We start from the raw sequence: 27,989 nt of genomic DNA, 5'->3' as shown, positions 1-27,989 counted from the left end.
GTGCCGCTGGCACGTTTTACTAACAAACAGACTTTTCTTGCAGTCAGTATTCTCACATCAAAGAAAGTCCACGAGGGAGGCAGTGTGACTAAAATAGAGCCATGCGGACGGTTAAAAGGATTTAGGAGCTTAGATTTAGATTCAGCCCCCACTTTACTCAACACAACACCATAAACAAGTTTGTTCTTGGTGGCTCTGCAGCGCCTGCTCCACAATAACCCCCAACATCAGGTCTGTTTAACCATGTGATCACCTAACCTGGAAGAGGTGCGACTCTGTTCATTTGAATTGCTTCAGTCAAGCCACTAAACTTATAAACCTCTCTGCATTGCAAGAGGGGTTTTCAAAAGCTTGTGAGAGTGATTGTTTTGACAAACTGAAGCAGACTTGGGTTTGAATCTGAGTGAAGAGCAGTGGTGGGGAATATACACAGTCAGCTGCAGACATCACAGAGCGGTGTTCATTCATAATGTCTCTGAAGTCTGCTCAAAGTCTGCCCAACCGCCCCCGCAGGCCTCCACACGGAGACTCCTGCTTTATATCAGATAAGAAAATTTACATCACCTGGACCAAAGTGGACCCCAGCAAACTGATGGATCCATAAACTGTAAAAGACTTAAAACACACACACACACACACACACACACACACACACACACACACACACACACAGAGCAAAGATGAAGGGCTGTGAGTGGCACGTTGACCCAATCACATTCAAAACCAGTACAGGTAAAAAGCCAATGAGAGTCCTTGATCTACAAAACTAACTTCACACCTGGTACCATCCACCGCCAGGTGTGTTTGACACGGTGACAAAGCGACTGAAATAAGATAAAACAAAAGCTGATTGGATGCAGACAAACTGAATGTTTAGTTTGTCACCATCATTACATTTTGCAGATTCCTTGTAAACCTCTGTAGGCTGACAGCAGCCGCCGTCTCTCTCGAGCAGTGATGCCTGCAGCATGCAGGGGGAGCCTACAGTAGGACGTTTAAACCACTACATTTATCTTAAAGCTCTAGTTATTAATTGCAGGTTTAGACTATTACTATAAAAAAATAAACCTACTGATTAATTATGCTATAGTACTTATAGATTAAGCTAACCAGCAATATATAGAGATATATGTATATATAAACTAATTTAAATGACTTTTTCCCCACGGTGGTAAAACAGATCTGACCCTGGGAAAAATGTCATGTTGGACATACAGCCAAAAATCTGCATACTTTTTGGAAACTTAATATTACATTCACTTTAGTACACAGATGAACTGTACCCTTCCCGAGCCTTTGGTTTACATTCTTTCTGTCAGTCCAACAGTGTCGAGTTCACACACTGAATCTAGCAATTCAGACACACAAATGATCATTTAAGACATGGTTTAAGGTTTTTGTCTGATGCACCTGATGTCTGTACAGCTGAAAATGAAAAAGCACAGCTCATATGTAAGAGTCCATTTCATTTCTTCTGTGTTTACAGTTTATCACAGAGCGTCTCTGATCAACATTCGGTCCTTCATCAGCGAGCAGACGCACAAAGGTGACTGATGGATCACTGCAGCTGCAGACGTTCATTATTTTGTTCGTTCACCGTGCCGAATGACCAGAAATGAAAACGTCCTCATCCTCTGGTCTCGTCTTTAACTGTCCTCACTTTGAGGAATTTAATGGCATCATGAGATTACAGTATGGAAACGGACACCCCAGGGCGCGTGTCCACAGTCCATTTGCTTCATCTCTGATGGGAAATGAATGAAGGCTTTTTATTTCCAGCTGTTCGTCTTCCACAGGCGGCCCACCCACAGACCGAGAGGATGACAGATGGAGAATAGAGTGTGCCGTCTACTTTCTGCTCTCTCTGTCATGACTTCCAAACATTTTTAGTTTTCATTTGTTTGTTAAAAGGTGGTGTCACAAATTTCTGTGCACTGCTCGGAGTTTTCCATCAAAATGTGAAGACAAATGCTGTGTTGGCTGCTCACACTGTCAAGTCCCATCAATCCACATCGATTTTGTGGGTGTTAAACTGATGCTAAGTAATAGACTGACTATTATAAGCAACAATAATTAAATAACAAAAGCTTAAGATCAGAGAGTTTGACAGGCCTTCATCACACTCTCAACAAGGACTTTTTCCATCTCTTATCTGTCCTTTCCTGACTTGCACCTTCCTTTTTTAATCTCCCTCCCTCTCACTCCTCTGTGATGGTGGGCAGGTGAGGGGTGCTGGGTGAAGTAGGCATGCTCCGTAAATCAGGCCGGACAGTGACGCTGGAGATGGACCAAACATCGCTGAGCTCTGCAAAACAGAAAAACCCAAACAGTGTTCAGTGAGTTCACGACAACAGTTTATACTGTCACATGGTGTCAGCATGGTGGGAATTAATACAAAGGTGAAACTGGAGGTCAGAGGACTTAAGGAAAGAAGGAAGGACAGCATAAATGACGGGGTACACTACTGAGGTAAGTGCATGATACACAAGCACAAATCCTGCAGATCATTATTTTCCAATTTGTAATTATTGTACAGCAGCGGGTCTCAAACAGCGTGCTGTGACACAAACTCTGGCAAATCACATATTACTGCCATATGCAGCTGCACAATGAGTAATAAATTACTTTTTTCTTATTTCCAGTCCTTTCAGTAGGAAGTCATTTACTGCAGAACATAAAGTCACAAAACAAAATTCTTTCAAAGGGAACCACATCCTGTTTGGGCCGTTTCAGTGTCACACATTAAAAACTCCAGAGTGTGATGAGGGGATGGAGGAGATGTGCTCGTGGAACTTTTTGCGAAGAAAAGAAATTTTGTGTCACATCATGAAGAGTCTTCATCTGACAGTGAAGTCAAAAGAACTGCTGATGTGACAAATGGTAGTGAGGATCTTTTTCAGATATAACTACCACCTAAAAAACGCTAATGCTTCAAATTATCCTTATTGTGACCACCTCGGCAGTCTGCAATGTCAGCGAGGACGGAGAGAGCAGACAACTTCTGTTTCAGACTGACACTGTCAGTGAAAGATCGTTATCATAAGAGCTGGGTGTCCAGATATGACCGAGCCATTGTCAACATTTTTTTTAAACTGAAGAGTCCACAGTGTGCAAACGTAAAGGCACTAGATCAGGTGTAAACAGAGATCAGAGGCACCGCCCCTCCAAAAAAGACTGTAGTCTAACATCCTGAGGTGTTTGAGGGAGAACAGAACAGAGGCGATGTTTATTCCTCCTCTTCCACCCTTTTCACCAGCTCTGCCTCAGTGAAACTTCAGGCACTTCCTTAGAATAAAAACCAAAATTGAAGGAGTGCTGTTTTAACGTGGCAGCGCTCACAGAGAAGGACTGAATCTGCAGAGTGATCTAAAAACAGCAGCTGCACTGAAACAGTTCGGAGGTACAGTGGGGCAAAAAAGTATTTAGTCAGCCACCGATTGTGCAAGTTCCCCCACTTAAAATGATGACAGAGGTCAGTAATTTGCACCAGAGGTACACTTCAACTGTGAGAGACAGAATGTGAAAAAATAATCCATGAATCCACATGGTAGGATTTGTAAAGAATTTATTCGTAAATCAGGGTGGAAAATAAGTATTTGGTCACCTCAAACATGGAAAATCTCTGGCTCTCACAGACCTGTAACGTCTTCTGTAAGAAGCTTTTCTGTCCCCCACTCGTTACCTGTATGAATGGCACCTGTTTGAACTCATCATCTGTATAAAAGACACCTGTCCACAGCCTCAAACAGTCAGGCTCCAAACTCCGCCATGGCCAAGACCAAAGAGCTTTCGAAGGACACCAGGAAAAGTATTGTAGACCTGCACCAGACTGGGAAGAGTGAATCTACAATAGGCAAGCAGCTTGGTGTGAAAAAATCAACTGTGGGAGCAATCATCAGAAAATGGAAGACATACAAGACCACTGATAATCTCCCTCGATCTGGGGCTCCACGCAAGATCTCATCCCGTGGGGTCAAAATGATCATGAGAACGGTGAGCAAAGATCCCAGAACCACACGGGGGGACCTGGTGAATGACCTGCAGAGAGCTGGGACCAAAGTAACAAAGGTCACCATCAGTAACACACTACAACGGCAGGGAATCAAATCCCGCAGTGCCAGACGTGTTCCGCTGCTGAAGCCAGTGCATGTCCAGGCCCGTCTGAAGTTTGCCAGAGAGCACATGGATGATACAGCAGAGGATTGGGAGAATGTCATGTGGTCAGATGGAACCAAAGTAGAACTTTTTGGTATAAACTCAACTCGTCGTGTTTGGAGGAAGAAGAATACTGAGTTGCATCCCAAGAACACCATACCTACTGTGAAGCATGGGGGTGGAAACATCATGCTATGGGGCTGTTTTTCTGCCAAGGGGACAGGACGACTGATCCGTGTTAAGGACAGAATGAATGGGGCCATGTATCGTGAGATTTTGAGCCACAACCTCCTTCCATCAGTGAGAACTTTGAAGATGAAACGAGGCTGGGTCTTCCAACATGACAATGATCCAAAACACACCGCCCGGGCAACAAAGGAGTGGCTCCGTAAGAAGCATTTGAAAGTCCTGGAGTGGCCTAGCCAGTCTCCAGACCTCAACCCCATAGAAAATCTGTGGCGGGAGTTGAAAGTCCGTGTTGCTCGGCGACAGCCCCAAAACATCACTGCTCTCGAGAAGATCTGCATGGAGGAATGGGCCAAAATACCAGCTACTGTGTGTGCAAACCTGGTAAAGACCTATAGTAAACGTTTGACCTCTGTTATTGCCAACAAAGGTTATGTTACAAAGTATTGAGTTGTATTTTTGTTATTGACCAAATACTTATTTTCCACCCTGATTTACGAATAAATTCTTTACAAATCCTACCATGTGGATTCATGGATTTTTTTTTCACATTCTGTCTCTCACAGTTGAAGTGTACCTCTGGTGCAAATTACTGACCTCTGTCATCATTTTAAGTGGGGGAACTTGCACAATCGGTGGCTGACTAAATACTTTTTTGCCCCACTGTAAATGTAAATGGCCTGTATTTATATAGCGCTTTACTAGTCCCTAAGGACCCCAAAGCGCTTTACATATCCAGTCATCCACCCATCCACACACTGGTGATGGCAAGCTACATTGTAGCCACAGCCACCCTGGGGCGCACTGACAGAGGCGAGGCTGCCGGACACTGGCGCCACCGGGCCCTCTGACCACCACTAGTAGGCAACGGGTGAAGTGTCTTGCCCAAGGATACAACGACCGAGACTGTCCAAGCCGGGGCTCGAACCGGCAACCTTCCGATTACAAGGCGAACTCCCAACTCTTGAGCCACGATCGCCACGACAAGATGATCTTGAACTGTCTTTTTAATTTTAAGGGGCTATGTTCTTGAACTTTTTAAAAACTTTCATAACAGCTAATGATCTTTGTAGTTTCACAGAGTTTCATATGATTTCCATGGATGATGGAAAGCAGTTTTTCAGCAGGAAACACAGAAAGATGCACATTAAAAACAGGGTTCATGACTCATACAAGGTTCTTGGAGGGACGACATGCAGGACTGACATGCGGGGGGTCATGGGTTGAAGACCAGGGGGAGGGAGACAAGGGCTCCAGGAGGAGGGTCAGAGTGAAGAGCGCTCCAGCGAACACAGATGATCTCGGCGGAGTCTGACACACATGACACATACGACACACAGCAGGAGATCACTGCATGCACAGATGTTTTCATGAAATAGCTACAGTCTTGGTGGCTAGCCTGCTACATAAGAAGCTACAACAGCACTGTGTGGGTGACTATTTCAGCCGTTAAGCACGATCACTGAACAAAGTGAAGGCTGTGAGACTATCACTACTGGCAGAAATCTGAGTGTTTTCCTCACATTTCTGACCGTTCACCAACCAAATATGAGTATGACGTGTAAATCAATGAAATACCAAATTTAATTTTTTTTAAAAAGGACAACCTAATTTTATGACAACATCACCAAACATTTAATTTCCATGTAGTAAAAACCCCTGAATATGTAACACAGTCTTCAATGAATGCAGACTAGCAGCACCTTTAAAGTCTAAGCTAAACCTCAGCCGGGATGAAAGTGACACAGATGTTTACATCTGTTTTCATCAGTTTGTCTTGTCTAGTTGCAGATTCACCAATCATGCAGAACTTTGACCTTTGAACCTTAACGTTCACTCACAGAGTCACACAATAATGGAAGCATCAGGGGAAATAAAGCGTTCAGTATTTGCCCAAGGACACTTCAACGTATCACAGAAAACAGGTAATATCAGCCATGACGGGGACAAAGCATGACAAAGTTACTGGAACACGTGTGTAATCTGCTGAAAGTTGATGTTTCACATTTATCCAGCACTGTGTACAAGAAAAACATTGTTATACCTGTCCTGAACTTGCTGTATGGTCCATTCTCGTGAGTCTGCCGGCTGCCGGACCAGAAGGGCAGGCCTCGCTCTCTCCACCTGTCACACACACACCGCAAACAGAGATCAGAGCAGCAGAGCGTAACCTGGTGTGCTGCTGTGTTTACCACTGTGCTTTGAGGCTGCTGCATGTAGCAGCTTTGATGTGTACACATGTGAGAGGAGGTCTGGGCGAGCCTCAACTGAAGCCCGCCTATACAAAGAGTGAAGGAAGGAGCAGATGATGAAAGGGGCAATGCAGGAAAAAAAAGTACAAATAAAACCACAGAGGATTTTCTTTGTGGTGAAGAGCATCGTCTGTGTGACAGGAAAGACTCCAACTCTCTTCATATCCTCAGTCTAAGGGCTGCTAGTTATAGTCACAAATAGCTAACCTGAAAAAGCTGTGCTTGAGTTCAGATCTAAATTAACCCCTCGTGATCTCGCTGTGAACACAATCTCATGACAAATTCAGTTTGAGTTGATAAAACAAATCGTGGCTGAATATTTGAAAGCACAAAAAAGGCAGCTTCTTTAGATAAAAAGGAGCATTTATCATTATTAATGCTGTTCTTAGTAGCTCATTACTTCGTAATGTATGACTAGACAGATAATCAAAGTTAATAAATCTTTAAATGAAACTGACATCTTACATCAAGAGAAAACCAGCCGAGCGTCACATACTGTGAAATGTGTGCAAATATCAATAAATATAATCAATGTGGCTTTATTGTCATTTTTATAATATTTTAAAAATATTATACTTGAAGATAATTATTATTTGAAGAAGAGATTAAAGTAAATAATTAGACGCAGAATATTAAAACATAATTTTAGGATCTCTTGAAGCTGAACGAAAAAATATTCCGATATTATTTTTGTGTGAAGAAACAAAATGTTTGCTTCCACAAAAGTGAGCCACACCGACTCAGCCCAGCACAGCTTATGCACAGGTTATGGTTAGGTTTAGGGTTAGGGTTAGGCATTCATTTTTAATGGTTAGGGTTAGGGAAACCATTAATATGTCAATGAAGGTCCTCACTAAGATAGCTGAACGGGCTCGTGTGTGTGTGTGTGTGTGTGTGTGTGTGTGTGTGTGTGTGTGTGTGTGTGTGTGTGTGTGTGTGTGTGTGTTCCTACCAGTGGAATATGAAAATTGCAGTGATGAGGAAGGCTGACACCACATCAGTAAGAATCCACATCAGACTATATTCCTCTGGGGTCTAGAGAGACACAATAAAAGGATTTATTACATTTATTAAACAAAGAGTTCTGAGATTTGTTGGGTCACAGATGGAGGAGACTGAGCATTAATACGATTATTCAACACAGTGATGGTAAACGGACTGAACACTCTTATTAAAATAATAATTGCACTGGAGCTGGAGCAGGAGAGAAGGTTTATGTAATCAAATGCTCACAGGTACAATCTCCAAACACACACGACACCTGCTGCACAAGCTTCAGTGGATAACAACAAATTTTAGACGTTTTTCAGTGAATTACTCAGAGCCTTACCTGAAGCTTGCTGACACAAGCCTAAAAACTGTTTTCATCAGACATAATGGGAGGTAATTATCTGAAACTAAGGAGAGGGACCACAGCTCAGACACTTCCCTTCTGCTTCTCTGTCATTAGCACATGGGGATCTGTCTCCTCGGGAGCTGCTGCCAGTCCCCTCACAGGCCTTCACCAAACCGCAGCCTCAGTTCATCCTTACACAATCTGCCATTATCTTCTACAAATGCTTTCATATCTAACAGAGTATGTGGTGCCAGCTTGTGAATAACTCTTTAATGAAGCATGAAATATATTACATGTAAATGCTTGTAACCAATCCTATTACTTTTAACAGTTTCTAAGTTCTAAGAGCCTTCTGGTTTCTTTAACCTCCTAAGACCCGAACTCTTTCACGGCATGCATTTTTAATTTATCTTTTCTATTTGGGCTGATTGGGACCCGATGAATGGAAAAACAAAGAATTATCTTTTTACCTTATTTTGCTCTACAAGGGTCTGACATCCACATATGAGTACATTCATTTTAAATTTTGATAGAACAGTGGTAGTATAATGTCCTCGTAAGTGGATATCAGTAGGGATGGGTACCGTATCCGGTGCCATGATGGCACTGGTTCTGACATGAACGGTAGTAACCAGACCAAAAAGCAGCGCACATTTCGGTGCTTTTTTTCTTGAGATGTCATACACTTTGGATTCTAGCCAATCATTTTACCTTTCCAAGGATAGTAGGCGGGCCTAGGTACATACGTTCTTTTAGGGCAGAGCTACAGATTAAAAATGCCCAAGGCCAAGCGGTCAAAAGTCTGGCTGTACTTCACAGCAAAAGATGCAAACTCAGCTGCCTGCAACAAGTGCTTTAAGCTGATACTGTGATACTGTCAAAGGAGGCAACACCTCAAATCCGATGAAATACCTGGCGACGCATAGCGTTTTTTTAAAAGCCGAGAAATGCACCTGTATTTGATACCTTGCTGCCAGACCTCACAGCGAGCACATCTACTGCGGGTGGGTTGCCTGTTATCGGACCCAGAGTTAGCAACATCCCCCAAGAACCTGAAGAGGAGAGTCCTGGCCCCTAGCCCTGCCAGTGTAGCAGAAATGATGACGGATGATGATGCAGCAGCAGCCGTTCTTCTCTGGGTGAGTAGCTTAATGTTGTTCGTGTGTAATTTATTTTATTTATTAAATTAATGCATGTAAGGTGAACTAGCAAACACCGTTGTAGTTACATGCGGCTGTCTTCTTGTTTGATGGCAGATACTCCCTTCACCCTGGCCAAAAAGACTAAAATGACCAAAGAAAAAGTGGAAAACAGCTGAACATGAGAGGTTTAGGACAAGTTTTGTGTTTTTTCCATTGTTTAAGCACTGCTTCCAGCCAAGAGTGATACCATATATGCCCTATAGCTGCAGAAAAGGCTAACATTGCTATCTTTTTACAAAAAAAAAAAAAAAACAAACAGCTGAACATGAGAGGTTTTTGGACAAAGTTTGTGTTCTCCATTCTTTAAGCACCGGCACCGTTTCAAAACTACCGGTTTGGCACCGGTATCAGATAAAACCTAAACGATACCCATCCCTAGATATCAGACCCTTGTAGAGCAAAATGTAGTATTTTGGCCTAGACAACCAACATTTGATGTCCACATATGTGGACGCCAGGTCCTAGGAGGTTAATAAAGTCTAATATGACTGTCTCATAAAAGAATTGGAGGTTTGAATCTGCTCACCATCAGGAACAGCGGCTTGTTGATGTTGGACAGGATGTGGATGGAGTTGGTGGTCACGGACTGCGCTCCAGCACACCAGGCCAGTGTGTAGAGCCAAGGCTGGCTGATCACATACAGGTTAGTGCTGATGTTCACTGACTGGTACTTTCTGGGGGGGGGGGGGGGGGGAGAGAGAGATGCAGTTTAGCATGCCAAGCCTTCTCTGACAAAGAGACATCGCCTGGATGGGAGCGCATGCTGCTCTGAAACCTGTTAGCATTGATCGGGCTTTTCCAAATGTGCAAGCTGCCAATTCCATCTGCACTAATGCACGCTCATACCAACAAAGACGTGGGCTTCTGAGGGATTAACTTTTCCACACATTTGCAGCCTTAAATTTAATGAAAGACTGTTACTGATGAAAAAGAAAGCTGTTAAGTTTAACTCTGGTATTCATACATTCTACTGCAGTTTTTCCAGTGAGTCAGTGGCCTGTAAAAGACTTGTAAAAGTTTGACCGCATGCTTTATGCTCTGATTAAAACCTATCAGGCAATAACAGTATGACTCATTCCACCCGTCACCGTTGGTGACAAATAACAGTTGAAACGTTTTCATGAAGATGAATCAGTTGTAACAGTGGAAGATTATTTCAGTCGCCTGTGTAAGTTGTGTTGAAAACTGTCTGTATGTGAGTCACTCCACCATCTTTCTTTCCAGATTGTTCTCCCACAGCTACTGTTAATGTACAACTACCTCCCTCTCTTATTCTCCTCTCAGCTGGACCCGTCTGTACCTCCTCCACTGCTTCCTTCACGCCTCTACTGAACAAATTCCTCTTTATCCACACTTTCCTCTCCTCACTTCGGCGATGAGCATCTCTCACACCTGCCCTTTATCTCCCTCTCACTTCCCTGAGGTTGTTCTACAAGCACCGAGATGGAGTCACTGAGGAAGCTGCGTCCATCTGTATCTGGGTTACATAACTGCACACATGCACAAACACAAGAGACCAATTCAAAATGTCAAGTTTCTCTCAGTTGGTATAAATAGGGTTGTTTTGCCACTAGATGGATGTGATTGCATAATTGAATGCTTGAACTATGTGCAGGCCATTATATCTGTTGTTGTTTTTCTAGTCTGAACTTACAGACTTGTACAAATAACTATGTTTAATTTGTATTTTAGAAATCCGATTTTGCATGAATAGTTTTTCTGCAGTGCATAAAAAGAAGAAACACAGAGCAGAACTTCCATCACCAGGACATCGGGTCAGGCAAAACCTGAAGAAGCAGCTGATTGTGTTGCTGTTTGTTTGTCACAAAGATGACAGCCAATACATTCAAATGAATGCTATTATTTATATCTGCTTGATTATAATTAAACTCACAATTAAAATTGTGTTGGTTAATATTTGTTTTATCTTTAATGTGTTGTTTGAGTAATTTATGCAAGTTAAAATGACAATTCAAATCATTAACAGCCCTGGTATTGGTTAATAATTCATGAGTGTGAGCATGTGGCCTCTCCTGACACGAATACAACCTAAATCTGAAGAAACTCTGAAATAATTACCGCTGCAGTGATTAACAATCTTTAATTAAAACTGCCTAAGACAGACGTTTAATGTATGCCGTTTATCAGCTCTGTACCGGATCTGTTGCTGAGACATGGTGCTGTAGTGCAGGTTCAGTCTGGTGATGTGTCCGTCTGTCAACTCCTGGATAGAAGCCTTTTCTCCAGAGGTCTGCTGCAGGTGTGGGTCCACAGCCTGGACCTGGTCCCTGTCTTCAGATGGCAGCCACAGGACCTACAGCCACACATAACACAGTGAGCAAACAACACCAGGAAAAATTAACAATAGGAAAAATAAATGCACTGATTGTGTTTGCAGAACGGCACTAGACTGAAACCAAAAATATCCCCATTAAACCAATTTAACGTTATCTTTAAATCAAAGTGCAGATACATTAATCCTGATCAGTTACCTGCGAGGAGTTGATGTGGGCCTGTACCACCTGTAGAGTGGTGTTGATGTATGACAGACTGTATGGGTGTCCAAGCGGTGGCCTGCGCAGGTCGAACAGTACGAGTCTACCACTTCGGGCTGCTACCTCCAGGAACTGGACCAGTGAGGGAATAGACTGGTTCTGGGCCTGGGAGCGGTCTGCCGCAGAGAGGGATGACACGGTGCCAAACGGATCCCTCTGCAAGTGAGAAGCAGAGTGATGGTGAGAGGAAAAAAATCAGGTTGAATTTCACCTGCTCTTAACTTAGAGGGACATTTTCTGTCTTTTTCTTTGGCTTAGTTGTTTATCTGTCAGTCACTGCCAGCAGAACTCAAACAACATTTGTGAATTCTAAATATCTGTAGGAATGTGTTTCTTCAGTAGTTTCTGTACAGATGATGCATTTCTAAGCCAACAACATGCTGCTGTTGCTCTGTGTTGAGCTGCGTGCGTGCTGGTCATACCGATAAGAACCAATCACCAGCGTTCAACTGCTGCAGCTCGGTCCAAGTGAACATGGAGGCGTCGAGGTGTGTCCTGTTTGGGAAAACCTCCGCGATGTTAGTGGTCCTCTTCAGGGTGGAGTCGTGCATCAGGAAGGGAACACCATCAAAACTACAGACAGAAAGAAATATTCAGTGAGTCACAACACGAGGATTCAAGAAGGAAAAGTAGGACTCCAAGATGAAGGGTAAGTGATACAAGGGAAGAGGAAGTGAAGAGGCAGTAAGGATGACCAGATTCACTGGTCAGCACTGATAATATGACTTCATAACAACAATATGTAGATTTATGATACAAACGGAACCCCAGAATCTGCCCTGCAGACTCTCAGTAAGTTGCACTTATTGAGCTTCAATCCTCTTTCACAAATCTGTTGATGTGGCTGAAGGAATAAAAAAAAAAAAAAAAAAAAAAAAAAGAAATCGCTGCACTCCTACCAGAAAGCTCACCTTATGAAAGACATTATATAGTGTAGTTACACAACAGGAGCCCAGTATCATGCACAACATAGAAATACAACTCATTCTTATGAAAGCACCACCAGACTCAACAGCACTGGATTAAGCTAACCCGCTGATGTTGAGCCATGCAGCTGATCCTCCTGTTTTCAGGTTGTAAAATGGCGCTAAACGTTTGGTTGTAGGCTCACGGGAGTGCTCACCGCTAATTGGATTAGCATGGCAGTAATCACCTCAGCAATGAGAGAAGCGTGCTAGCATCTGATCTGTGTAATTCAAGAGACTCGGCTGTAGTTCACTGATCACCTGATCTGATTGATCTGATCATTTTACCATTAAAGAAACGCCCAGAGGTAACAGTCAGTGTCAAAGGATGCACCGATTGCAGTCATGAGTTTTTGTAATCCTGTAATGTGAGGCTGGCTTTAGATGAGCAATCTTTTCGTGCCATCTGCAGTCTGGATTTTAAGTTACATGCCAGGTTCCAAACTTTCACACTTTTGGTGTGAGACACACTTATTCACTGATTCTTCCTATTGTCAGCAAACAAATAACCCACCAAATAAGCCTCTGAGATAAATAAAGCATATGCCAGCATATATGACTGGTGAGAACACATCCTGTCAGAGGTTATAGGTGGATGCTGAGGTAGCAGTAGTACTGACATATTAGAGTGAAAGATGGGAAATTTTCAGCTTAACCCTCCTGTTATGTTGCGGGTCAGATTGACCCAGAACAGAAGAGATGTCACATGTCATCTGCATCATTACAGAAAACGAAAAAAATCAAAATTATAAAAGAAAATTGTAAAATAATCAATGCCAGTGTTTCTGACACTTTTGGATGAGTAAATTTGCCCCGGGTCAAATTAACCCAGGAGCATAATCGGTGTTCCTGGAAACCAACATAACAGGAGGGTTAAGAAAGAAAGACTGCTACGCTTGTTATGGGCATACAATACGACGCAGCTCAAGTGGTGCATCTGAACTAGCTTGAACCAGCAGTTATCCTGAGCACCATCAGACCTGCTGGGACATTTTACTTTAAGTAACTCTGTAACACTGAGACTGGTCCTTGTAACCAGGAAGTCAAGTTTATAATGAATTTTGTAGATTAAATTCAAGATCTATCTGTTTTTACAGCAGTGACATTACTGTGTGCAATTCACATGCTCCATAAATAAAAGAGTGAGATAAAAAAAATCAGTAGGATGACACACCTGATGGTGACATCAGTCTCCAGTCCTTCTCCTCCAGCTTCCACTGCCTTCTCAAAAGACATCACAGTGTTCTCCGGAGCGAGCTACAGAAAAACAAGCAACAATTTCAGAAGGGATTGTTGGAATGGAATTCCATGCTATGCTTTATATTAACTAAAATGCCATATAACCATAAAGTGCCGTATTAAGTCGACACGGCCCTGAAAATAAAGGCATTAGACTACGTGTCCTTGGGGGTAGAAAGCTGTAGACTCTTGCTCACGCTTGCCTGGGAGAAAGTAGATAAGAGGGGACCATCTTCTAGTGGAAAGTTACTGAAACACTTGTTTAGACTAGAGAGGGACCAGCAGATTGATTGTTTGATTGTAACTGATTGTTTATTCCGAGATGAAAAACTCAAAGGGGATATTGCACTGTTTTATGATGCATGATACTACTGATTTATAAGAAATACTGTTTGCAGAGAATCATGGCCTTATTTGTCTGATTAGAAAGAACAAAACATACTGCACAGGAAGCCAAGGTCATAACTTAGGCTTAGTCTGGAAGGGGGCCGAAGCTATAAGAATGTGAGAAACAGTCAGACACTTCGAGATTTTGCCGGACACCCTCCTGTGCAAATCTCCCATCCGGACGTTTATGCCTAAAGGGTTGTATGGTATAAAGAGATTGTTGATTGAGCATTAAACACCAAGTGTTGTTCTTCTTTCAGCCCAAAGATCAAAGAATTGGGGTATTTAACAGGATCCAACCATCGCCCTGATCAGACATATTCTAACAGGATTGCACACAGGATGCTGCAGAAGCAAAATCAGTTTCCAAAACGTCAATCTGGATATCAGCCTGTTTTCTTTTCCTCATTACATCGTGAGCTTTAGAGTATCTGCTGAGCTACTGGGCACAACTTAATATAAGCTGTTTATATTTATTTCTGATCTACAACAAGCAGCACAACTGTTAGAACTGTCACAGCTGACATTAACTTAGATGGAAACCTACTTCCACGACAGAATTGACCTCCTATGATGTTAATAAGCTCAGACGCATGTTGAATAATAAATATCCACTTTCCCTGCTGCCACCTGCATGAACATTACAGCCAACAGGTGGATTTTCCCGTTTCACAGCTAGCCAAACAACGAGGAAACACTGACTGTTTAGGAGACACAGAGTGAAAGTGGACAGTACATCTTTGGTTTCTTAACATGAAACTCTTTGCTGTAGCCAGGGGGAGTACCAAAGTGACCCCCCTTAGACTTGTTAGTTTTAATCTTGTTTTCCACTGAGGTTCACTGGTTTTCTAATATAATGTAAGTCTATGAGCCGCTATGTTACATCTATGCAAGTTTGTGAGAGCAGGGCTTCATGGTGCAAATTAATCTTTATACATGTGGTGTTTAATGTCCACTTTAACTCCAAGTGGAAATTTTTTTAATGACTTTATTTTAGGGCAAAGTCAAAAAACTGTTTGGCAGTTTATTTTTTAAATGCCCCATAAGTAGGATGGCAAAGGGTCCAATTTGTCCCAGTGGATGGAAATGCAAGGTGTGAAACTGCAGCGTGGATCATTGTTTTCTATTTTTACATAACTGCACTGCGATTCTTGATGTGATGATGTCAGTGTTATGATGCGTACATTACCCAAAGGGAGGCTAATCCACAATCACACAAGTTAAAATATTTTGCAAACTTACTTTAGGAATAAACAAAATCAGATCAGATGATAATGGTTTAATTCAGCCTCACCATTGGAGCTCCTCTGTGCCCAATGAGAGTAGGGGCAGGTCCCAGAGTTCCCGCCTCTTTGATGCAGGGCGAGTACATTCCCAGAGGAACCAAGTAGAGCGAGAACAGCACGGACAGAAAGAGTCCCAGGACGGCCACCTGACGGACTAAATGCCACAAAAATAAATAAACGGTCATGAAACAGGAGCGTACTACTGCATACTACTGTCCAAATATTCTGCACATAAAATACACACATTCTGCTGTAATTTGTGCAATTCACATGTAAACAAATCCTAATACTAACAAGCATAAAACTTCACAGTTACAGGAGTGCTATGCAGTAGAAACTGGAACTTAATCAGGATAATATGGAGTAAATCTTTCTTGATAGGATCAACATAGTGCTTAACAACAGCAGCCATATGGGCAACACAGGGAAGTCTGGACAGAGAGCAAATACAAAGACCTGAATTGTAGCCTCTTAAATACAGATAATAATAATAAGACTATTCTATGAGTTTTTATAGTAACTTCATGCAAGACTGTGTATAGTTTAAACTTTACAACAGGCAGAATAGCCTTTTTTAATTGTCTTCCCTGATGAATAAAAGATATCTTACCCCACTCATCACCCCACCCTCTGAATCCACCCCGAACACCATGTTACCCCAGAATTCGTCTGTTCGACACAGAAAGCTGACAAATAAAGCACCAGAGGTCAGCAGGACTAAGATTTTAATGAGGGGTAAGTTGCCTCCAACTAGGCTGAAACAAATCACGTCTTCACTAATAAACGAGGCTCTGAGTTTGTTTCATTTAGAGAAACTCTGCAGGCAGCACCGGTTTATTCTGTGCAGGTCAAATTAAAAGGTGAGACCAGAATAAGGACTATTTAGACGGTTGCAGCAAAAACAATAAATCTGTAACTGTGTGAGGACTGCCTGTATTTAATATATCAATTTATTAGTATCAAGAATATCACTTATTATTGAGTCAGGTTAACAAGGGAAAGAAAATATTAAAAAAAAATCTTTGGTTATACATCACTGTGCACAAATCTTGAGTGACCCCACATTTCTTTATAATTTGCTAGGAAGATGGAAATGAGTGCAGCCATACATGTACACAGCAGAGTTTGCACGATTCTAAGAAGCTTCAATATTTGGTATGGCTGCCTTTATAAAGCCCGAGCCCACTCTGGTAGCTTTCTTCTAGTTTGTTTAAGTAGTTTTCAGAGACTTCAGGAGACTTGGCTCAACTGAAGAACAAATGCATCTCTCTGTGTCAAGTCTCTGATGGGTTTTTTTCCCCATTTCTTCATCTGCTGTTGATAGTTTTTAAGCTTTAAAGACCTACCACCTCTTTTGCCCTCCATTTGTCAAGTGTCCTCAACCATACCGAGCTATGCTACATTTTCAGCTAATGCCTCTTTGCCACACCGTGTTGCCGTGTGCATGTTTTTTGTACATTAAACTAAAAAAAAGGGAACATGTTGTGTTTTTTGTGACCCACCGCTAATAAGAAAGTGCCTAAAAATTCAATTTAAAATGTGATCTTTCTAAGTTGTCAGTTATGTGTTGATACCACACTGGGTCACAGTGTAAGTATTGCATCAAATTAGTAAAATATATAATTAAAATGTTGCACAAAATCCTCACACCAGTGCTGCTACTCCATGTCTTTCATTAGAGCATCAAAAAGCAGAACAAAGGTTTGGCATTTTGCACAGGAACAGGATTAATGCCCCGAGCAAGACAGCGTTGGCAAGCCCTGCTGTGGCCTCTATGTGTATATATATCTATGCACGAGAGCTATGACTACTGCTGAGTCATTTGACCAAGGAAGGAAGGCCAATTTTACACTTCCCTGCTACAGATAAAAGCCAGATTTAAGTGGGACTTTTTGTGGTCATTGTGGCATTAATAGAGAGAGAAATTCTGCCCTTTTGGGAAATGTCAACAGGTGCTCCTTTGTCAGCCTCCCACTAAAGAGTCTCAGCATGACTAAGCACAGACACTCCTACTGCTGCCCCGTCTGTCTCCTCTTTGAACAACCTGCCCAAAACCATCAGAAACCATCAGCTACTGTTACAAACATCATCAAAATAGAGGACAGACATTTTGCTTTTCTTTCACAGGAATCCTTACCAATGTTTAAACCAATCCTAAATTAAATAAAGTCATAGATTTAATCGAGTATAATAAACGCACATAGCTTCAAAGTCTGGATTATTTTCTAATGACCAACAGGAGGCAATGACTATGGGACATCCAGTTTCCTGATAAGTTGTTGGGCTTAATCGCTAGTTGGAAATTATTACGTATGGCACATGGCTCATTTTACAGGTTTTAATAGCTTTAATAGTTCTCCCAGTATCCAGTTTAACTTTGTCCAGATGTTTATCTCAAAACATTAAAGAGGACTAAGCCATATTACACAATCTGCTTCTGCTAGCACAGACCCCTGACACGAGTCTGCATCCTTCTGCCCGCTAAATCACCATAGCAACAAGAGAAAGTACCAACAGAGAGAAGAGAGAGAGAAGAGACACGGAGGTCAAAGCCATTCAGCAGAGAGGAAAGGACATGACACAAGACAGAAAGCAACCTGAAGACAGGTTAAAAGAAACAGATGGCAGCTAAAGGGGCAGAGCTGGCAGGGCACGAGATCAGAATGACCTCGAGACCAATAAAAACAGACTCAGTTTGCAGGAAAATTACTCAAATGAAAACCCTTTTGTGCCTAACGGTGGCTGGAGGGAGATCTACAGGTTGATAAACTTTGACAGAAAAGGAAGGATTTGCTCAGGAGTACAACTTTTGCAGCCAAAAAGCCAATAAAGAAATTCCCTAAGATCCTTCAGCCTATTTTCTCTTTCAGTTACTGTACTGATAGGCTGCATATACCTATTTCTATTCTTCTCTCTTTCCCAACTATCTGATACTCTGGCTTTTAAAAGAGAACAGGTTCTAAACTGAGACAAAAACGTGCTTTTTGTTCCCTTTATTATAATAAAACATAAAAACATAGTTTTTTTTAAAGGGTGTAGTTCTGGTGTAGCATTATCAAATATTTAACTACTTTTCATGTGATTTTGATTCACGAGTTCTTCCATGTAGATCTACATACAAGATATGATTAAAAACCTATAAAATCAAGCATATAAAAGCTGAATCAGATGCTTAAGAAAGGTTCAGTGTTGCAAATGCACAATCACCCACAGTATGAAAGACGTGGACAAAGACATCACCCAGGTTCTGTTTTAAAGCATCGACCTGAGTGTTTGCACTGTCCTCATGTTGGTGTTTAAAAATCAGATATGACGAGGGAATGTTGTGTCTTTCAGTTGTGGGTAACAGACATGCTGTCCATAATACAAATAGAAAAGTTCAGCAAAGACTCAAAAGATTCTCTTCTGAGTGTCTGGAAACCCTTCTTGGAACACTTTGCGAGGACTAAACTGGACCCAGATTTGTAAACTCTCATCAACTCCAGCTTTTGGTGCTCTATCCTGTGGTGTTCTGTGAAGTGCATGTTTGCTTGAATTAATTGTTTTTTCTGGAACACATCTGAGACGGTCTGTTTTTGTTTGTTTTGGGATTTGTGTTGGTTTATATTTTGAAAATGTGAAATAAAATAATAACAAAAAAAAATCAAATATGATAAACTTCAGCAGATCAGACTGAGAAACTGAAGACACTGCAAGCTCCAGGAATGAGTCATTAGTCAGTAACTCAAGTGATGAATGAATAAATTACTAAATTAACTTCATGCTTTATTCAGTTTGACCTGAAACTTTGTAAAGTAACGAACACCCGAAGTCTTTTCACAACCAGAGGAGTCGCCCCCTGCTGGCCATTAAAAGATGGCAGATTTGAGACATTTCCATTTTGGCTTCACCCTAAGACGGTTGAACCCATGTTTTACACCGTCTATGCCCCACCCAACTTTCAGTGTTATTTTTAAAGTGCAAAACATGCCTTACCTTTCTTGTTCATGCGAAAGAAATGTAATGCTATTGGCCAGGAAAGAATCGCCATCAATGACACTGCAGCCACATGTAGGTAAGGTGCTGTGACCTAAATATAAAAAGAAAGCGACAGCAAGTAATAAACATAACTGTACAAATCTCTCTGCTAATATTTATGACTACAATAATAACTGTACAATGTTTAATAAACTGTGGTTAATTATTTGAAAAAAACAAAACCAAACAACGAATCACTCCTTGCTGTGATTGGCTGGTGTGTCTCACCTGCAGAGAGAGGAGGAGAGTCTTCCATTCTTTGCTCCAGAGGTCAGAGAGGATGGCGGTGGCTGTGACGGAGAACGCCAGCGTCACCACAATACCAGACTGACAAAGAGAGGAAGACGAGAAAATACAACGTATGTGAGTGCACACCAACGGAGACCTGAAAAACCAACACTTCATGCTCTTTTACATTTCTGTATTTATACCTTGTGGCTCCAGTGAAGGTACAACCTCTGGCCCTCAGAAAGCAAACACACCGCCAGCACCTAAACAACAGGTGCAGAACAGGCTTAGAGTGTCAGACATTAATATTCTTAATATCCAATATCTATTAATATTAGCGTTTTATAAAGCTGATTAAAGCAACCATCTGTTAAACCTTTAACTTCAAGAACTTTAAAAAAAAATAAAAATAAAAATTTATTTTGTCCTGATTTTTTTCTTATTATTACATTTCTTTCATGTGTCCAATAAAAACAGTCAAATCTCTACGGATTTGATCAAAGCCAATCTTCAAAGCAGAAAGTCAACTGTTAATACAGATTTTTCTTTCACATGTTTTATATAAAAGTCTTACATAAGTTTGTCACTCTAGAGAAGAAGACAAGCTCCTAAATGTCAAACGACCTGCTGATGGAGCCCGAGGCACAGTGCACACTTGTGTCTAATAAAACGCTTTGAAGAACTCCAGTTAAAGTGAAAAAAAACAAACAAGTAATCTGTGATGTTTCAATGCTTTGCTGTTATTGCATAACTGCAGGAGGGCACAGGTTGGTAACAGGAGAGCAAACAAACAGTCAAGTAGGTCCCAATAAGGTGTTGCTGAAAACTTGCTGAACTTTAATAAGAACATTGTTGTAGCTGTAATACAAAGGCTTTCTTGGCAGCTCCAGGGAATTAAAGTGGCAACCACTATTTTCTTTCTTTCTTTTTTTAATTGGTTTTCTATTACATTTCCAGGTTCCAGACGGGTTGAAATCTGAAATCGGTGTTCATACCAATAGCAGAGCGATGTATGTGAAGAGAGCCGCAGCAACAATCAGCAGGACCAGAGACCAGGGGAACCAGAACCCAAGATTCCCAAAGTTAAACCTGAAGATACAAAAGGACAGAAACAAAACTGTAGCAGCAGCTTCATGTCTGTTTAAAGTGTGCTTCATGGTGTGTTTGGTCAGTTTAATCCACACCAACTCTGAACAAAACATCAAACAGTCATCAACTGTGGACATTTATACCTGTGGACAAAAACTGCAACATTTCCTGGAGACAGTTGTCATGAATCTGTAAGTGATGTGTTTTATGCATATTTTGTGTGGAGCACATGTTTAACCAGATAAAGCTGGAACAGAAAAGCTCTTTAAAAGCAGCAACAGTTGTATTTTTTACTTAAACAATGTTTTCTTTGAGTCCTAACCAGCTAGGTTTTGTTACAAAAAAAATAACCAGTTAATGTAGTATTGTGTTGCATTTTTCAATACAAGTTCAAAGTGTGAAAATCAGTGACGATTGAATGAACTCCCAAGATGTGTGTCTTGCTCATGAATCAGTGCATATGAGTGTACTTAGACTTATGAACAAATGTTGTGGGAGATTCAAATGCTTTATGACAGTTACAGCTGCTCAAGTTGTCTTTTTCTGACTCTGAAAAACGTTTCACTGACGATTGATTTTCAACTTTATTTCCTCCAAACAGCTCTACTCTTATGGCTACATCCCAACTCCATCACATAAAACAATGGATGCACTAAAAATGACAACAAACACTTGATGAGCGGTTGTGAAACTGAAGCGTACAATGCAACCCAGAAATGGAGACGTCTTCAAAGTAAAAGTTGCATCTTTTGTGACATTTTTCTTTCAGCAATAAGGGACAACTTTTACTTTGAAGGCAAACATTCTCAGTTACTAGTTTGCATTTTCTCTACTGCTTGAGTGTTTGCAGACATGTCATCTGTGTTTTTAATGCAAACTATGGGCAAAAGTGACAATCTTCTAGCGACCAAAGACATTGCAAAGGTTTTTGGTCCAGAACCTTGTTTGGGACTGATTTCACCCAGCAACAGCCAGCAACCTTCAGCAACCATTTGCCAATCAGTTGGAAAATAGAGAGTAAAGGTTTCCTCTCCAGACATATGTGCCTGAGGCAAAACATTAATGTGTGAGCACTTGTCAGTGTTTGTCAGTGTGCTCAGTACGAACCAGTCAAAGTCATTGTAGTCGTTCTGGGCTTCACTCCAGAAATAGAGGAACACAAAACTCAGGAAAAAGGTGAGGATCAGGAGGCCAAAGCTGCCACACTCCACCTGTAAAACACACACAGAAGTTCAATCAAACATCCCATTTCTACTCCACAAAAGAAAAAAATCAAATATATTTGTATCATACTCCGCTAGCTCCTGGTGAAGATGTTAAACAGTTTAAAGGCGAACTCGTTTTCTCGGGGTAAAAAAGGTTTACATTCATATTTGGAGCACAAACTCCCTGATGCTGAGGACGTATTTTATTACCAGGTGCAAATAGAACCACTAAATATTAAAACCAGCTGACAGAGCGTATGCACATACTGATATTCTTTCATAGAAAAAGCAGTCAGAGTCAGCAGGCCAGACTGAGGAGAACCGGCTGGGTAATCAATACTCTTTGCACAATCAGCAAACTAACCAACAATCTGCTTGTTGCAGACGGTGTGTGTGTGTGTGTGTGTGTGTGTGTGTGTGTGTGTGTGCGCGCGCACCTTGCTGCAGCAGCACTCTCCCGGCTGTGCCCGGGCTCTTTGGTATCGTCTCCATTGGCAGCCGTAGAGGCCAGCCAGGCAGGAGACAAATGGCTGGTGTTCATACCTGATACAGATACAAAAACACTCAGGATGACACTTTCCTAAATACAGCATTCAACATATTAAATACATGTTATGAATGAACTGTAGTCCTACAATTTTATTACAAATAGGCTTTGAGCAACACACTTTACTGTCATTTCTGAGAAGTGTTAAACTGGACATTTATGTTTTTTCTGTCATGTACTATTACAGGGGTGAATCTTCATATAGAACATGGACAAAGCCTATGGGCAGGTAACCTCTGCTATCCAAAGGAACAGGCTTCAGACTGGTCTCTTTGGCCCCCCACCCCAAATCTTGGCCTTCCACCCACCTACTGGTCAAACCTGTGTTTGCCGGAAGGGACAGAAGAGAGTCAGGAAGGACAAGACAGGAGCTAAAAGGGCTCGTCTTTGAAGCATCGAGGCCCAGAAGGTTTGTTTTCAAATGTTTAAAAAAAAAAAGGGATCATGCACAGTAAGGGTCAATGTATAAATGTGCCAGATTTAGCTTTACATCTGCAGCCCCTGACAAGTCGATGGCCCTTACAGCATAAAGAGTAAAAGAAAACTAAAAACACAAGAGCATCGACTCAAAAAAGAAAAACCAGAAAAGAAAAGCACATAAACGTGAGGATGTACACAGTATTTCAAATCGTGACAGCATGTTTAATGATCCTGTGACCACTGTGTTATACTGTGTCCAACTGATATGATGAAAAAGCATTATTTTAATCTAGGATTCATACAAAGGTACTCCAACATGAAAATACTGAGCTGGAAATGAGCAAAGAATAGTGCAGGGTGTGAAATAATCTAATCAAAATAATGTTGAGTGAAAACCCAGATTCACTAACATCTAAAATTAATAAATCTTTGCATGACAATGTGCTGGTTGCTCGAGATTTTACTGAAATCAACGAACTGCCAGCAACAAACATTTCCTACAGTAAACACACAGGAAAATAGCACAGTTTAGATGATGCATTCAGGTTATCTCGGTACATAAATAAGCTGTGTGACTCATCCTGTACAGATGGTCATACTTTAGATCGAACAGTCCTCCATGAAAACAGTGTAAAGCTCATCGTGTACAGACAGGATGTTTGAAAAGTTATTTTCTGATACTTTAAAACAAATTAAGTTCAGCCCCGAGGAACCAATGACAATTAAAATGGTCTAAATTCTAGATTTGAAATCAGGGTGTATTTTGTTTTATTGAATGCCTCTTTGTACCAGTGTGTAAAAATAATTCAGGACACTCCATTCAAGCTACTTTAGGCTAACCCTGTCTGCTGTTTACATTTTCTGGATGCGTTTTATTTTTAACTTTGCAGGCTCTGTTAAACCCTCATAAAAAGTGCAGCTGTAACAAAATCTGCTGCTGAGGTTGCCTTGCCTCTCTTTCTTCATCTCTAAACTGCTCAGCTTTAGCTGTCTCTCTGATGTACTCTAATGTTATCCTGGTCACTCCCAATGAAAATCTTAACATATTCAGCCTCTCCAGGGCTTGCAAAATCGCTAGCCCCGGGACGTCGGGCTGGTGATTTTGCGAGCCCTGCTCTCCACTTCCTGTCTTTTTGTCAGTCCCAAACATCATAGCAAGTCTCACTACCATCTTGTAAACCTTCCCATTCACACTTGCTGATATTCCTGTGTCAAAAATTGCCTCTAACATGTGTCCCCACCATGTCTCCACCCTGCCTGTTCGCCTTACTTGTTTACTGTCAGTTGCTCTGCATGGTTGACCCAAGCTATTTAAACTCATCTTCCTTCACCATCTCTGCTCCTCGCATCTTCACTTTTCCATCTGTCTCCTTCTCATTTAAACATCTTCTGCCCAGCGTCTCTCCTGTGCACACCTCCACCTCTCCAGGCTCTCTTCCACCTGATCTCTGCAAACATCATATTTCAGAGACCTGACCTCATCAGTCAGCCTGTCCTGTCACCACTGTCCTCATACATGTCCTGCATCACCATCACACACTTCTCTGCCCTAACTTTTTCCATGACTTCCTCATGAAGTGCCACAGTTCACCTCTTGGCTTCCATTATATGCTTTCTCTAAATCCACCGGACCTTGGTAAATAATGATTAGAAGCTATATTAACTTACAATGTTTCCTTCAAGATCAAGGAAAGATGACTAAGAAAAAAAAGAGGTTAGAGGCCATTTTTTGGACTATTCAACTACAGTCTGTATGTACCACAGTGAGTGTAATGGTGATGGTGTTTTGTACCTTTGCAGCAGCTGCCGCCGCACCACCTTTAGCTTCCCCAGCTTCAGTCTGGTCACGGGCATACAGTCAGCCCCAGCCCAGCATCACAGGGAGAGACAGAAAAGGAGAGAAGACATGTAGGACAGCGAGAGGGGAAAAGCTGGATTTTTGGCCACCAAACTCTTTACCTAAGGGGGAGAAAAGAAATCTCAATTTAAAATGTATTCACAGGAAGAGTAGACTCAGCAAGACAGCATGTGAGTGTCCTGGTTTCATTACTGTGGCCTGCTTAAAGTAACCCAGAAGATGCAGATCAGCTCACAGAAATACACACTGACCTGTATTTGATCTACAGCTCAAACATGTGATTTATGATAATCAAATGTCCTACATGCTCAGCTAATCTATCACGCCACATCTGGAGCAGAACGACTGAACTACACCCACAGAAGAAGAACAAGTCTCTCTCTCTCCATCTACCCCTAAAGACAGAGTAATGGCAGCAATTTTTCAGGGGGATTGGAGTAGCATCGCTGTAAAGCTGCACCTCGTTCACAGTCACGAGCTGTGAGTAGCAACTGAAAAGAATGAAGTGACAGAGTTTCCTCAGCCTTAACATATAAACACAAGAATGGACTCACTTCACACTGCAAGCTGTTATTTCACATGACATTACTTCAAGTTTCTGGAAGTCGCTTCCTGCATCACTTCTGTGTGGACAGCCCTCCACAGATAGCTGAGGAGTTTGGAGATGAGACATTGCTCCTTCATCTCAAATAGAGCCAGGTGAGGTGGTTCATATGTCTTATAAGGGTGATTCTTGACACCTGCCTTTGGAGGTTTTCTGGGCACCCAAAAAGTTGCAGGAAACCCGATGTAAACCTCGTTCAATAGATTAAATATGGCATTGAAGTGCAGCTGGGATTTCCCAGAAGAAAATGTTTTGTGGTGAAGGACATCTAGAAATTTCACCTGGTGATACTGCAGCCCTAATGTGGACATAATTGATGGATTTATTTAAAAATTAGATTTGTTCCTGGATCTGATAAGACAGCTTCTTCCACAAGAATGAAAACAGTAGCTCAAGAAATTTACAACCAGGTTTGAAATTCCTGATGTGCAATTCATTTCAGCCAAAACTATTCTGCTCTATACCACACAGTAATGTGCAGTAAGCACTGAGCACCCTTCATTTCTTTACATTTTGCTTGCAAAATGGAAATAGGTGAAATAAGATGACAGTACTTTATTAAAACGTGCTAACATAAGCAATATATTTTATACTACATACATCCCCATCTTAAAATGTGCACAGTTCAGTGTGTTGTTTGTCATTTCCATTTTAATTTTTGTGACTGAAGTCTGTTACTAGACGACCAGCAGACTTATCGCACAGCTCCCATGGCAACTGTGACATCAGATATTATTACTGCAGTGAAGAGGATGATGGAAGGTGGGGCAAACAAGAAAGGACCAGATGGAGTGATAAAGGGAAGAGTGAGGAAATGACAGGGTGAAAGTGTGAGAGGGAAACCACGATTAGGCGTCATCAAAGCTGTTATGTACAGAACATAAAAGCACACAGAGTCCTCTGTCCCACACTCAGTGAATTGTGCAGTTCACAGTGAGCACATAGTACATTCAGAGAGACGCGGAATATAAAAACAGGAAATGTAAATATCTGGCGAGGGAGTCAGCACCCACATGCTGTCATTCAAGCAAAACCTGAGATACTGAATGTGTTGTGCTGGAATTGCCCACCCCTGGCCTAGAACAACTAAATGGTTTTGGCCATTATTCATCAACTGTCCGGGGAGCACATGTTTTATGACTCATTCATTTATAAGTGTGGTTGCCTTAACTGGGAGGTTTGTGCCAACACAGGAAATCCATGCAACACGTGTACATGGATCAAACATGTATGTGTGGAACTGCAGAAATTTAGACATCACTTTCAAATGACCCTTTTTGTACCATCTTTTATTATTTTTAGTTTAGTTGTTTTAAAGTGTGGTAAATGGGCTGGTTCTTATATAGCGCTTTCCTACTCTACTTGAGCACTCACAGTGCTTTATATCATTTCACACCCATTCATACAAGCACTTTTTTCTTTGCTTTTTTTACTTAAGTGCTTTCTATCTAACATTGACACACATTCATACTCTGACGGACGTATCGGAGGACAACTTGGGGTTTGTAACTTGCTCAAGAATATTTGACATGCAGACTGAAGCAGCCAGGGATCAGACCTCCAACCTTCTGAGTAACCAATGACTTGTGAGCTTTGTGTCACAGCCAATGGGAGTAATAATAAAAAGTATAAATAAATAAACAACTAATCGTCTACAGGCACCGCAATGGATTCACACCAGCAGCTGTTTATCTGGACCGGCTTACTGCTAACAGTTAAATTGCAGAAGGATTAATTGGTATTTTAGTCCACAGACTGTCTCCCTTCACTCTGCAGACAGCTCTGTTTCTATAGGCTTACATAACTAAACCATTGTTGTCTAAAGTTACTCTCAACCCACAGCCTGTCAGAAAGTTTTAACACCCGATAAAAGTGTTTTTTTCTTCTGTCTGTTGCTGGGTTTAGGACCTAAAGTGCGTCAGATGTGAGGCAGGTTGTGACGTGAAGAGAGCACTACCTGAGCTCCTGAGGTAAAAAGTAGGGTGCACTTGTTAAATTTAGGAGGATAAATTCGCTGCCCAACGAGTGAGGACGCACAAAAGTGGATCACGGGAAAATGTGCTGCTGAGGTTTTTCAATCTTTATGTCAACCTCTCCTTCCTTGGCTCTCTTTCTTTGTCTTGACACAGTCTTCCTTCCACATTCTCCCCCATCACCTATCCATCTGTCAGTTCCTCTTTGTCTCAGTGCAGATTTTGGATTGTGGCCAGTGCCTTAGCTGCAGGACATCCAACTGCACGCATGGACAGCACTTTATTTGGCCACAGGCAAAAAAAACTTCAGCTGAGGTCACCTCACCTGCCCACACACTTTTCTATTTATATTTATGCACACTATATCAACAACGACACTACAGCACCAACTTTTTACTTTCAGGTGTTGTAAAAAACTGTGTTTGTCAGTAAGGCTGTAGTTTGATGTGTAAAGACAGGTAAGTCAGATAAAGTTCTTAGAGCTG

The 27,989-nt window shown here is 41.6% G+C and overlaps 1 protein-coding gene across 1 annotated transcript in view; it reads right to left on the bottom strand.

Annotated features, from left to right (window-relative positions):
• Window positions 1-71: 71 nt before the first annotated feature.
• LOC146694607 (glycerophosphodiester phosphodiesterase 2-like) overlaps window positions 72-27,989 on the bottom strand; it is a 40,751-nt gene continuing 12,833 nt past the window's right edge. Inside the window, exons 2-17 of the mRNA XM_085430865.1 lie at window positions 24,862-25,028; window positions 22,540-22,645; window positions 22,005-22,108; window positions 20,804-20,897; window positions 20,012-20,071; window positions 19,809-19,907; window positions 19,539-19,632; window positions 15,572-15,717; window positions 13,826-13,908; window positions 12,109-12,259; window positions 11,624-11,842; window positions 11,288-11,445; window positions 9,658-9,805; window positions 7,546-7,628; window positions 6,386-6,465; window positions 72-2,305 (exon numbers count right to left, since the gene is read on the bottom strand). Of these exons, the coding sequence (XP_085286991.1) occupies window positions 2,199-2,305; window positions 6,386-6,465; window positions 7,546-7,628; window positions 9,658-9,805; window positions 11,288-11,445; window positions 11,624-11,842; window positions 12,109-12,259; window positions 13,826-13,908; window positions 15,572-15,717; window positions 19,539-19,632; window positions 19,809-19,907; window positions 20,012-20,071; window positions 20,804-20,897; window positions 22,005-22,108; window positions 22,540-22,645; window positions 24,862-24,923 (1,794 nt within the window). The 5' untranslated portion in view covers window positions 24,924-25,028 and the 3' untranslated portion in view covers window positions 72-2,198. The remainder of the gene's footprint in view (window positions 2,306-6,385; window positions 6,466-7,545; window positions 7,629-9,657; window positions 9,806-11,287; window positions 11,446-11,623; window positions 11,843-12,108; window positions 12,260-13,825; window positions 13,909-15,571; window positions 15,718-19,538; window positions 19,633-19,808; window positions 19,908-20,011; window positions 20,072-20,803; window positions 20,898-22,004; window positions 22,109-22,539; window positions 22,646-24,861; window positions 25,029-27,989) is intronic.

Source organism: Copadichromis virginalis, linkage group LG14, assembly GCF_057382275.1.
Source record: "Copadichromis virginalis isolate Kocher_CV1m ecotype Utaka linkage group LG14, C_Virginalis_male_GT1.1, whole genome shotgun sequence".
NCBI classification, from domain to species: domain Eukaryota; kingdom Metazoa; phylum Chordata; class Actinopteri; order Cichliformes; family Cichlidae; genus Copadichromis; species Copadichromis virginalis.
This window is presented reverse-complemented; position numbering and strand designations above follow the sequence as displayed.